Below are 13,559 nucleotides of genomic sequence, written 5' to 3'. Positions count from 1 at the left end.
CCGAATCCAGCAGTTTGGAAAACGCCGCACTTCGACCATCAACGGTAACAGCAACAGCATCAAGATTGATGCCACAGCCGATAACAGGGGTCACATTTGCCACTCAAACAGTTTCATGGTCAGCGCCACGAGGTGCAGTCGTCACAACAATAGAAAATGGGGCACCTATAATGGAACATAGTCCGGTAGTTCCACCGTTATATACGTTGGCCACGACACCAGCAGCGCTGCCCCCGACATTAACAGGGGTGCAACCTACATTCACAGCACAGCCGCCTTTAACTTCAACGATGCATTTGCATGCCAACTCAGACCTATTTGTCAATGCATCACGCGCTTCGTCAGTGCACATCAACTACATGCACATGCGCCTCATGAACAGTTATTGGGTAGACCAGCGTATGCGTTGCATCAACCAACGCCACATACTCCGACCGCAGAGCCGCATCAACTAAATGTTTCAGCGACCGCGTTGCATCAGTCATCGTTTCGTATACCAGCAAATGTGTCGCATCAGCCGTCGACGCATGCATTTGTGCCGCAGCACCCTCATGCGTTTGCACCACTTCAACCAACACCGCCTGCGCCTTATGGCATCGAATCGGCCGCATTATACGCCGCCAAATTATATCCACTACCAGAGTTTGATGGCAATCCCGAGGATTGGCCTCTCTTTTTTGCCAGTTACGTTGACACAACGCGAGAATTTAACTACAGCGATCGCCAAAACCTTATGCGTTTACAGAAGGCTTTGATGGGCGATGCTAAACGGTCAGTAACATCGCTTTTTATATTTCCTGAAAACGTTGGGGATATTATAAGCGAACTAAGATTCAATTTCGGGCGCCCAGAGCTGCTGATTCGTTCACAGCTGCATAAGGTGGAATAATTTCCAAGCATAGCGGAGAACCATCTCGAAAAAGTCTTGGCGCTCTCCAGTGAGGTGCGTAATATAACAGCATTTTTTAAATCAGCCAAGTGTGAGCAGCACCTGGTAAATCCGACTTTGCTGGATCAGCTTATTTCCAAGCTACCGCCCTCCAAACAGTTCGAGTGGAGTAAGCACGCATCTACGGTGTCACCATTTGCAACCGTAGAGACTTTCGCCGAATGGATTGGTAATTTAGCCAAAATCATCGCCATTATGCCAAAAATACCTGACAGGAGTACAATGTCAACATCATCCAGAGTTATACACAGAGAAGGTCACAGGGTTGCCAATTCCCGCCGTTTTTTACACAGTAGCGATGGTAACTCAAGTCAACAGCAGAAGCCGATATGTGTGTCATGTAACCAGTCGCACACACTGGAAGACTGCCACCATTTCAAGTCACGCAATGTGGACAATCGATGGGCGCTTGTGAAACGTCAACGTCTCTGCTTCGCATGCCTGCAAGGGGGACATAATTTACAAAGCTGCCGTAAAAAGAAGGCGTGTAATATAGAAGGTTGCCAACGAGTACATCACCGATTACTGCATGCACCATTGAATATGCCTACATCCACATCAGCTGCCGCAAATAATACGGAAGTCGTCTTAAGTTGCCAAGATGAGTGCCGTTCCATATTATTTAAAATTATACCCGTTATACTGCGCGGACCGAAAGGCCACTTGCAAACGCATGCCATGTTCGACGAAGGTTCTTCGGTCCTACTATTGGAGGAAGACGTCGCGAACCAGCTGGGGTTGAATGGCCAGTCGTCATTACTTACGCTACAATGGTACGGCGAGAACGCAGCAACCGAGAGATCTCGCATGGTATCGCTGGAAGTACAGGCGAGTCATGGTGGCATTGTATTTCCCCTGAAGAACGTTCGGACAGTTAAAAGTCTAAACCTGCCAGAGCAATCGTTTGAAAAACATCGCTATTTTCGTAATTTACCTGTCGCCAGTTACAGCGCTGCGAAGCCAACGTTACTCTTGGGTTTGGACAACAGCTTCCTCGGTATTGCCAAACAATCAATTACCAGCGGGCCGAATCAGTTAATTGCTGCAAAAACAAAACTGGGTTGGTTGGCGTATGGCCCAATCGACAAACTGGAAACCAGCAGACCGAGGGTGTTTATGATAAAATAACCACCCCTATCGAAGAAAACGTGCGCTATGGTCGAAGAGTACTTAACACAAGAAAACCTGGGTGTGAAAGCTGCAATTACCGAAGGTGACGATGACATTCGGGCAAAGGCCATTCTAAAATCGACCACGGTAAAGATTGGTGACAGATACGAGATCGGTTTGTTGTGGAAACGAGATGACTTTAGATTTCCCCCGAGCTACGACATGGCCAAGAGACGTTTGCATTCCATAGAAAACAAGATGAAGAAAAATACAATTTTTGCTGAAAACTACATTAAAGGGATGACGAGTTACATAGAGAAGGGCTATGCAAAAGAGCTATCCGCAGCCGAAGTCGATAGCAACTCCGCAAAAACTTGGTATCTCCCTCATTTTGGCGTAACGAATCCACACAAACCGGGGAAACTCCGCATTGTTTTGACGCGGCTGCAGTGTCGTCCTATACGTCGCTCAACTCGGAGTTGCTCAAGGGTCCAGACCAGGCACAGTCGCTCTTTGCCATTCTGCATCGATTTCGTGAAGGAGCCATAGCTGTTGCGGGAGATATCGAAGAAATGTTCTCACGAGTCAAAATTAGAGCAGCCGATCAGCACGCACAGAGGTTCCTATGGAGGAACAGCAAAGACTCCGAACAAATACGTGTTTTTGTGATGACTTCGATGATTTTTGGTGCAGCTTGCTCTCCGTGTTGTGCTGAGCACGTAAAAAATATAAATGCATTGCAGTTCGCGTCAACGATGCCAAAGGAAGTAGATGCGGTCATGAGAAATACTTACGTGGATGACTTGGTGATAAGTTTCCATTCAGAGAAGGAAGCCGAAACCGTCGCCCAAGAGGCAATCCTCATAAACGCAGCCGGTGGGTTTAAGTTGAGGAATTTCGTCTCCAATAGTAAAGACCTGCAAAAACGTCTGAATGGTAACGATAACCCAAATGCCGCTATCATAAGCATGGAGAAGCAAGCAAACGTGGACAAAATATTGGGCATGTACTGGAACTCAGAGAAAGACAGGTTTGAGTTTCATTTTAAGTTTTGCAGAATTGCGCCAGAAATACTTCAGTGTATACGCCCACCTACAAAGCGAGAATTACTCGCGATCGTGATGTCGATCTACGATCCATTTGGGTTTCTCGCCTGCATAACAATTGCCGGAAAACTGTTGATACAAGCCATGTGGAAGCAGAAGATCCAGTGGGACGAGCACTTGCCTAATCACCTCAGCAACTCATGGTCAACATGGTGGTCCAATTTTAAAACCATCAAAACTCTTTCGATACCACGATGTTATGGAAAGCTGTTGCCGATCGCCCAGGAAGTACAACTCCACATTTTCGTAGACGCAAGCTCCACAGCGTATGCCGCCGTGGCCTATCTGCGAATGCGACAAGGAAATAAAGTGCACGTTGCATTCATCTGCGCTAAATCTCGCTGTGCTCCTGTAAAAGGAATGACGATTCCACGCCTAGAACTCCAGGCCGCTATCCTGGGGTGTCGCTTCAAAACATTCATAGAGCAGAGCCAGAACTTCCGCATTCACCGTCTTATTTTCTGGAGCGACTCCCAAACGGTGATAATGTGGATACGTTCAAGCGAGCGTAAATACAAACCTTTCGTTGAGCACCGAATCGCCGAAATTTTGACAACAACGACCAGTGACATGTGGCGCTGGTTACCATCACACGCCAATGTAGCAGACGATGCAACACGGGCAACGCTTACAAAATGCTCTTCCAGACGCCCCATTATACTGCCACAAAAGCACTACGTAACACGACTTATCATGCAACAGTTCCACGCAAGAAGACACCATCAAAACGATCACCTAGTCATCAATGAAATGCGCCAGAAGTATTGGGTGCCATCCGCGCGAAAATTATTACAATCAATCAAACGAGCTTGTCCAATATGCATCCGCTGGACTGCTAAACCCGCTGTGCCGCTGATGGGACAACTACCGACGGATCGCTTGACTCCCTTTGTGCGTCCGTTTTCGTATGCTGGCGTGGATTACTGCGGACCATTTTTGGTTACTATTGGCCGTAGAACGGAGAAACGTTGGGTGGCCTTATTTACCTGCATGACGACAAGAGCTATCCATCTAGAGGTAGCAGAAGACCTCTCCACAGATTCATTCGTCATCTGCCTACGGAACTTCATCAACCGTCGCGGGGTCCCTGTGCGGATAAGAAGCGACAACGGCACCAATTTTGTGGGTGCACAGCGGGAGATAAGGTCCGAAGACAAATTGTTTGACTTTGAGCGCATCGACCAAGAGATGACTAAACATAACATTGAATGGCGATTCAATTGTCCAGCCAATCCCAATGCTGGTGGTTGCTGGGAACGCTTAATACAATGCGTTAAGAAACTTTTGCAACGAGTGTTGAAGGAAGAAGCTCCTCGAGTGGGAACACTTCGAAGTGCCCTAATAGAAGCAGAAAATATTGTGAACAGCCGACCCCTAACTGAAATACCGGTCAGCCCACATGACGAAGAACCACTCACTCCAAACCACTTTTTAATTGGATGTACGAACTCAACGCAAACACCCAGCTTGGATGAGAGGCACTTCTGTCCACGAAAACAATGGAAGATTGCCCAAAATCTCAAAGACCGGATTTGGAAGCGATGAATGGTGGAGTACTTGCCACAGCTGCTGTGTCGTCCCAAATGGACCGAGGAAACCTATCCCCTCCAGCTGGACCAGCTCGTAATAGTATGTGACCCCGCATTGCCTAGAAGCCGCTGGGAGATGGGAAGGGTGGTGGAAGTGTTCCCTGGAAGAGATAGCCGAATTCGAAGCGCAGCAATACAGACATCTCATGGAGTTATTCGGCGTCCAGTCAGCAAGCTAGCCGCTTTAAAGTATCGTGAATCCACAGAGGATCCACCGGTCGGTGGGATGTCGCAATTAACACCCTAACTATTGCAGATCCGGCAGCACGGCGAAACAGATGGGAGGCAAATACAAAATTTCACCACACACTTCACGCTTTAATTTCATGTATTTATGTTCTTTATATGTATCATTCCTTTGTATGTATTGTACTTTATGTACTTGTCAAATTCTACCGTTATGCTTGTATAAAAGGGGTACGAGAATTTTCCATTGGCATACAGCTAATTTTTCTGCCATGTCATTTGTACGATCTACGTTTTTATTAAAATAAACTTTCATGAACAATAATATTTGAATTATTAATAAACAAGCACATGTACTTATTGCCAATAACAATTTCTATTTTATTTAGTTTTAATTTTTTTTTATATATTTATGATTACATAAATCGGTTCTCGTTTTATTACACAGGATCATCTCTACTTTTATAGAAAATTTTGAAAAAAAGTGAAACTAAGTGAATTAATTTTATTATTGGCAGAATTAGTGTCTAACCCTACGTGACTGCTTCTAAAAGCTATCGTGTTTCACGTGGCATATACGACTTAATTTCATTATTACATTAGTGTTTTTTATATGTATGTATATGAATAGGATATTATATATTTATGTATTTAAAAACCCACAACTTTAAGACCGCGCATCTGAACTTGTTAAAATCTTGCCGTGTCACAAACATATTCGTTATTATATAAGGAAAACTACGAAGAATATGAAAAAGAATATCAGTACCATGATAAAAACATTACAAGGTAAATTCATTCTCTCAATTCGTCGGCCATGATTTTTTTCTGACGTTTGCCAACATTTTAAAATCATATAAAATTGAAAATAAAAAATTAAATTGTTCACAATTGTTGTTGTTTGAGATTGAAAATGAGAATGTGTGTGTGAGTTTGAGTTTTGATTTTAAAATTATATTGTTGGCAAACGTCAGACTGCCTCTCAATGGTTTTACCTTGTTATGTTTTTATCATGATCAGTACTGCGAAGATTTTTATCATCAGTTTGGAAGTACTTCATATTTCACCATGCGCCGCTTCTATGTTCAATTCGGCATCTTGTATGTCTCCTCTCTATAGTCTCCTCTTGTTCCTTAACCATATGTGCTGATTGTGTAAAGCTCGACAATAGTCGATTCAATGTTCTGCAAAGTCTCAGCCCGCTGTTGCACGTAACTATCGGAGTCATCATATAATGCAATCTGCTGCTGCGTCTGTATTCCACTACCTCCGACTGCACCCAGCAATGGTGTTGTATCACTTGCGGCCATGTCAATGCTTACGGCCGTATTCTCTTCGCTTAACAGCAAGGAGCCCTGTTTCGCTGTACTCGAGCGAACAGTGCTAGCAGCAATTGGTGACTGCCCGAATTGATCCCGACGCGCTTTTTGTTGTTTGAGATTTTTTATACGCACTTCTAGTATCTGTTTGAAGTCGGTGCCCATGCTGGCTAATTTAGATTGTAACGCATACACCATGATGTAAGTCAATTCTTGAATCTATTGCGGTCGATCATCAAAAAGACTCTTCTTTTTAGCCACTGCAAAAGAAGAGGTAAAGTAATATAAGTAATATTTATATTTAAGAACACCTATTCATTTTATACTCACGCATTGTCAATTTTTCCAACTTGGCATATGCACTTGCTATGTTTTTGCCAATATATTTGTGACCATCATAAATTCCTTTCATACGTCAATTGTTGCACCATAGCCTGTAAGAAATGCGTAAACATAATAATGTAAACGTCTTCAAATGCACTTCTACTTCTAACTTACTTGTAAGTCTCTAATCTGTTGCTCGTACATAAATTGCGTCTGCGTCGAGGTCTCTATCCGATTGCGGCCTTGGTTTACATTGGCCTTATCCGACAACTGGCGTATGATAAGCCGCGCCATTTCCAACTCATTTGACTTTTCTTTGAACTGATGTTCAACATAGGGAGCACGTTGCTGCATTACATCTAACAGCTTTTTCATTTCATCCAGATGAGCCGCTTGATGTGGCCAACACCCAAAAGGTTTGTTTACAAAGGGCACTTTTGAGTAGTTGAACAAATGCCAGCGGGCAGCTAGCGGGTCAGTTGCTGGCAACAATTTGCAGGCTTGGGCCAGCGTTTGTTGCGGCTGCCGGAAAAGTAGCTAAATAATGAAAGTAATTATATGTATAGCGGAGTAGGAGGTATTCCTTTATTTTAAAAGCTTACTTACTGATTTCACTAATTGACGGCGATGCAACGATCACCGTGGAATCGTTCTGCAAATTGTTACCAGCAACTGACCCGCTGGCGGCCCGCTGGTATTTGTTCAATTACTGAAAAAATGCAAATCATTATAATGATTGCAGTGTTTTAACACTTTCTGCGATTTGCATTGCATTTAAGAAGTACACATTCTTTACTTTTAAACAACCAATTTACCATTTAAAATTAAATAATTCCGTAAATCCGCGATTTATAATGCACTTTTATAACACCCGATTTACATGATTCAAGTACTTGAAAGCAATTCTTGCTCATTCTCTTTTGTGTTTTCTATTTGCTTTTACACGTTTCAATTCTTTTGAATTCAAGTTTTTGGTTCTTTAAATGGGAAGCAACGAAAATGCCAAAAGCAAAGCAAGAAAGTTGAAACGACTTGACGGTACAGACGCATGTGTACTCGTCCCTTTTCTTCTCACCACCTCTCTTCCATATGCGAGCAGAATTGAATTCAATACTTGAACTGTGTAAAAGCAGTCTAAACAAACCTTTCAATTTCGCCCCAGCTGTTCGATTCTTCTTCTTTTTCTTATTGCATTCGTCTTTGCTCTCTCATTCTGGTATTTTTTGACGTCACGGCCAGTTGCTCTCAGCTCGATTGGCGCAATCTTGTATTCTATCATTCTTGATACGAGTGAGTGTGTATGTTCGCTGGACTATATAACTGAGAAGAGTGATTAAAAGAGATGGATGCAAATAATTTACATATCTAAGAACATTTAGCGGTATGACTTAATGCAATAATAAAGTGAATGACTTTGCGTGGCTGACCTTGATAATTAGGTTAGGTAATTAGCTAACAAGTAAGTAAATAGAAGGCAAATATAAATACAGCTGGTGCAGGTGCTCCCAACCATGACCCAACACTTAGGGCCGTTGGCACCATGTCTAGTTAATTCTAACTCCCAGTTAAACATCTTTATCGACGTTATCGACACCCATCATATAACATGTGATCGATAAAGCAGTTAACGTGCCTAACTGAAGGATGTACCTCCAGTTAGCGTTAACTAGACATGGTGCAAACGGCCATTAGTGAGGGTTATAATCCATAAGTGCGGATTCACCTGCGGCGCTTTTTTCAAACAAATCAAGTCATCGATAAATAATGAAAATTTTTGATAAAAAATCGCGCAATTTTTTATTATATGCGGCACTTTTTTCAAAAAAAAACAGTACGTCGATAAATAAATAATGATAAATTTTCGCCTGCAGCGCTTTTTAAAAAATGTATAATTCGATAAATCATGAAAATTTTTATTAAAATCAACGCTTCGCCTGCGTCGCTTTTTTTTATATAGAACAGTATTTCAATATAAGGTGAATATAAAACCCCCCACTTTTTTACTACTCTCATCACCTGGCAGCACCAATGTCTGTGTTCATTTCCACCACTTCCATGTGATCAATGAAATTTTTATGGTGAATTGTGGAACTTTAAAAGTTAATAACTTTTTTAAATAAAAGCCTTCGCGCTCTGGGTTGTTCACTTTTAGAGTCGTAAAAAGCTCCTCTATATTTGGGTACTCTTTATGAATTTGTACAACGATTTTGGGTTGCTGTGCCCAAACGCGTGAATCGAATCAAAAACCTTTTACACACACTTGTAGACAACAGTTCACGCTTTATTACAAAATTAATATTTACTATATCTGTGCACTAATTAAGTAATAATTTGGGTTGGAAATATGATATTTTTGAAAGTTTCCGAGGTGAGCTGTCAAAAAAAAAATATCCACGAAACATCTCTGCAAAATGCATTCAGCGCCACTTCTTTAGCAACACAGAAAGGAGAGTTCTACTTAGTGGGGGTTATAATCCCTAAGCGCTACGCTTTCTGCAAAAGTTGTTCAGTCAATTTTTTCGGCAACACAGAAAGGAGAATTCTACTTAATAATCCCTAGGTGCGGCCGAAGGCCGCCTACGCAGAATGGTGCTCTCTACAAAAGGTGTTCAGCCCCTCTTTTTGGGCAACAGAGAAAGAAGTACTGAGTGTTATAATCGTTTTGGAAAAAATCCAAATTTCCGCTGTTTTCAAACAGCTCCCAAGGGGTCTTTAGGGGAGGAGGGGTTGGGGGAGCGACGCCCCCTCCCCCCTCGCCCCCCTCTCACCCCCCCCGAAATCGTTGTACAAATAGCTAAAGATTTCCCCCTCTTTTTTTTTCTTTTTTCAAATTTGGACCGAATTTAAAGAAAATTTTCCCAATCATGTGGCTGTTCGTTCTCGAATTTTCTCTCACTCCCTACTGTGCACAACAGCAATTGCACGGTGATTGCCATTCGAAATTGGTGGCGTAACCACTGCCTAATAGGGGCAACGTGTATCCAATGTGTAATCGATTAATTTAACAAAATGATTAATCGCTGCAATTCCTATCAATATCGATTCCCCGTAAGATTGCGCGCGGCTTTTATTTTGATTTAACTTGATGATGGACATATCTGGTAGGTGATTGATTTGTTTTAAATTTTCATTATATATATATAAACAAAATCATAGTGAGTGGAACTTCAGCTTCAGCGCAGAATGTCAGCCAGGGAGGATCATCGGCAGAGGTGAAGAAAACCACATAGGTACATACATGATAAAAATGTTTTAACGTAATGTTTTTATCATGTGTACATACATACATGATTGATTTAAACTGACATTTTCTTCAAGGGTATTGCTCCAGTTTTTATTAAACAAATTCTGCTATCACAAGAAGGAAATTTTAAAATGTTTGATATGGCATTTGGAATGATTACTTCTGTAGCTATGGTTCGTTCAATTGATATATCGTCTACTAAAATCACGTATACATTGGAGGACCACTCTGGACAAATTGAGGCACATTATTGGTTGGAAGAAGGCGACTCCCTGAAGTGTCCAGATGTTATGCTTAACAATTATGTCAGACTTTACGGAAGTGTTCGTACTCAGGGTCATCAGAAAATGTTAATGATCTTTAAGATGATTGCCGTAATGAACTCGAACGAAATTTGTACTCATATATTAGAGGTGCTTAATGCTCGACTAAAATCAGAAGAATTTGCTAAATGCAGTGATCAAATGATAAGTATAAATATTGGAGCAATTGGTTTCAACCCGAGTGATGGCGATGGAAGTAGTTATCTCGGTCTAGAAGGCAAGCAATTGGCTGTGCTTCAAGCTGTTAAAAATAATATGACTACGGAGGGTATCGGTCGAAAAGAGCTACAACTTAAATTTAATCATATTAGTGCCAATGAGATTAAGTAAGTTTTTGTCGAAAGTCAATTATTATATTTTAACATGTTTTGTTGATTTCAGCGCCATAATTGAGTTTTTAATATCGGAAGGACATATATATTCTAGCTTTGATGCTGACCATTTTGTAAGTTCAGAGTAAAGCTTGTAAATTAAAATTGTTTATTCAAAAAAGGATTTTTACCATAAAGTTTGTTACGTCTTTTTTTTAACTTTTAGTTCAAATCGACACCAGCAAAAAAAATAAAAATTGGGTGTAGAGGGGCCCCTTTTGATTCTGAAGGTGAAGACCCCACCCCGCGCCCTCTTATAGTAGGGGTCTTCATGTAAAGTGATAAAGGGATAAATTGCTTTAATTTATCCGCATTCTTTCATGAACGTACCTTGGTATATAATAGCATACAATTTTTTATTATTTGACTTGTATGGCTAGTTACCTTACATTCTTACCTCGTCCGTTGGGCTCATTTGCTTTTTATGTTTTGGAAGCAAAAGCGACCACCTGTCTGTTGGAGAGATGTAAGCATTTATCCACCAAAATCGTTTGATAAAGTGATGAACTTTGGTTAAATCGGTTTTTTCAGTGTTGATATTTTAAGTACAATTATACTCTTTAACCGACTTCCAAAAAAGTAGGTCATCAGTTTCTCGGAATATTTTTTTATTTTTATTTATTTTTTATTTTATTTAATTTTTTTTTTATATGTTACCGCATAACTTTGGACCACGTCAACCGATTTCGATAATTCATTTTGCAACTAAAAGGTAGTGTCTCAGAAGTGGTCCGATACTAATTTGGGTTAGATCCGATCATTGAAGCATAGATATATATATATATATTTTAAGTCGGTTTTTTTTTGCTAAAAATTATTTGTTTCAGTACAATTTACCGAATTTAAGTACAATTTTAACATCAAAAATACTTTTTGAACCCAACGTTCTAACCTCCGCTGGTACTTTGATTCCACTGGTTCACAGCAAAAATGTTCTATGGACGCCACTGTCCAATTCCTATGTAAAATTGCTCGGTGATTTCGAAAATCGAGCTAATCTTTTTCTATGAATACGTTTTCGAGATATTTGCAACTTACCGTGGGAAATGTTTAGTAGTGCTCCCATCGTTTTTGGGGTGAGGGCGAAGGGGAAGAGGGCGGGGCCCCCTAACCCCGCCCACTAGAAAAAGGACATTCCCTGCTTTCTAAATAGGCGTACGCCCCCCTTGGGCTCCTCCCACAGGCCTCTAGGGAACCGTTTGAAAAAGGGGGAAAAACGGAATTTTCTTAGGCAAACTGAGCAGTTTGAAGTGGAATATGACCCTACTAACAGGAACCGTGGGATTTTTAATAAAAGAAATTATGTTAAATTAGATATCGGGCGATTTTGAATAAAAAATAAAAAAGTTAATTAAAAATAGAAAAAACAAGTCTTAAAAAAAAAAATTTATTTTTAACAAATGTATTTTTGCGTAGAATTCCTTTCTACGTAGGGGCCATTCGGCCGCACTTATGGATTATTCTGTGTTGCCAAAAAAGGGGGCTGAACACTTTTTGCAGAGAACACCTTCCTGAGTAGGCGGCCTTCTGCCGCACTTCGGGATTATAACCCTCGGGCAGTATAATTCTCCTTTCTGTGTTGCCAAAAAAGGGGGCTGAACACCTTTTGCAGAGAACACGTTTATGCGTAGGCGGCCTTCGGCCGCATTTAGGGATTATAACCCTCGGGCAGTAGAATTCTCCTTTCTGTTTTGTGAAGAAAAGGAGCTGAACACCTTTTGCAGAGAACACCTTTGTATATTTTTAATGCTTACTGGGTTATATCCTATATTCTTTTGTCTCATTCTTTTGCATTATCTGATCGGTTGAGAAGCAGCCATTTGTAATAGCAATTGAGAAAAAAAGTATGTGACGTTCGTAATTTTGAAGTTTGCTATTTCTGTTTTGCTTCTTTCTTTATGTGTATCTTGGCGGTGGTTTATCTCAGTGACTTTGAAGCGATTTTCAATTAATTTTTTTGTGTAAATTTAATTAAAATGAAGTGCCCGGTGATTGGTTGCTGTAGGGTTTGTATTTGTGTTACTGTTGTTGTTGTTGTTGTTGTAGCGGCTACAACAACCCCGCCCAGATCGGTTGGTATCTCAGTCGTTGTCGTCAAGTTCCACTAACGGCAACCCTAGGAAGCGTGCAGCTTCTGTGGGGTTTGTCCACAGGGACAAGGCCGTTAGGGTTGTCGGGTTTTCCGGGCATGCGAAGAGATGTTTCGAGTCATGTGGGGTCTCTCCGCATGCCGGACACTCATTCGGCACATCCTCATTCAACCTACTCAAGTAGGAGTTCAACCTGCTGCAGTAGCCCGAGCGAAGTTGTGCGAGTGTAGTGCGTGTCTCCCGAGGCAGAAGAAGCTCCGTCTCGTCTATGTCCGGGGGTGGTATGCCTAGAACGGCATTCACAGGTCTAGAGTCTACATAACTCGAGACTGAGTCCCTGTGAATGCCGTTCAGGGTCTGTCTGTAAGCTGTCGGGTCCAGAGGTTGCTTAATGAACCAGCTGCTTGGGTGGCCACTTCTGTGGCTCCCGATCAGGAACTGCTTGCAGAGCATTATATTATGCTCCTTTACCGGGAGCATTTGCGCCTCGCCGTGCAGGTGATGTTCAGGCGACATCAAGAGGCATCCCGTCGCTGTCCTAAGTGCCGTATTTTGTACCGTCTGTAGCTTCGTCCACTGCGTCCTACTAGTGCCTGGCGACCACACTGGCGCTGCGTAGTTCAAAACCGGCCGGCCTATTGCCTTGTATGTTGCCAGCGACGTTTCTTTGTCTTTGCCCCAAGTACTGCCGGCTAGCGACTTGAGGACCTTGTTGCGGCTCTGTACTTTATTGACAATAGCGGTTGAGTGCGCAGAGAAGGAGAGCAGGCTGTCGAATGTTACTCCGAGTATTTTGGGGTTATTCACCATCGGAATTGTTGTGTCATCGACGTGAATCCCCAGCGGTAGCCTGACCTCCTTCGTCCAGGTTGTGAACAGGGTCGCGGAGGATTTCGTAGGGGAGAGGGCTAGACACTTTGCAGTGAAGAAGCGAGAAAGTTCGGAGAG

General features: G+C 42.0%; 1 protein-coding gene and 1 pseudogene across 2 annotated transcripts; one reads left to right on the top strand and one right to left on the bottom strand.

Annotated features, from left to right (window-relative positions):
- Positions 1–5,939: 5,939 nt before the first annotated feature.
- On the bottom strand, positions 5,940–7,499 carry LOC118739727 (annotated as a pseudogene).
- Positions 7,500–9,580: 2,081 nt separating this feature from the next.
- Positions 9,581–10,813, top strand: LOC118738640 (replication protein A 32 kDa subunit-like). 2 transcript variants are annotated; one of them, XM_036469547.1, is made up of 5 exons: positions 9,581–9,684; positions 9,740–9,795; positions 9,902–10,476; positions 10,532–10,595; positions 10,688–10,813. In XM_036469547.1, exons 1-5 carry the CDS (start codon positions 9,669–9,671, stop codon positions 10,796–10,798), a joined length of 822 nt encoding a protein of 273 aa, XP_036325440.1. In that variant the 5' UTR covers positions 9,581–9,668; the 3' UTR covers positions 10,799–10,813. The 2 variants fall into 2 exon arrangements, with proteins under 2 accessions (XP_036325440.1, XP_036325441.1); XM_036469548.1 differs by lacking the exon at positions 10,688–10,813 and having other exon boundaries at positions 10,532–10,661.
- The last annotated feature ends 2,746 nt before the right edge of the window (positions 10,814–13,559 follow it).

Source organism: Rhagoletis pomonella, unplaced genomic scaffold (assembly GCF_013731165.1).
Source record: "Rhagoletis pomonella isolate Grant_MI unplaced genomic scaffold, Rhpom_1.0 Rhpom_scaffold_00005, whole genome shotgun sequence".
NCBI lineage: Eukaryota > Metazoa > Arthropoda > Insecta > Diptera > Tephritidae > Rhagoletis > Rhagoletis pomonella.
The sequence above is the reverse complement of the archived record's forward strand: the minus strand, read 5'-3'. Positions and strand labels throughout refer to the sequence as shown.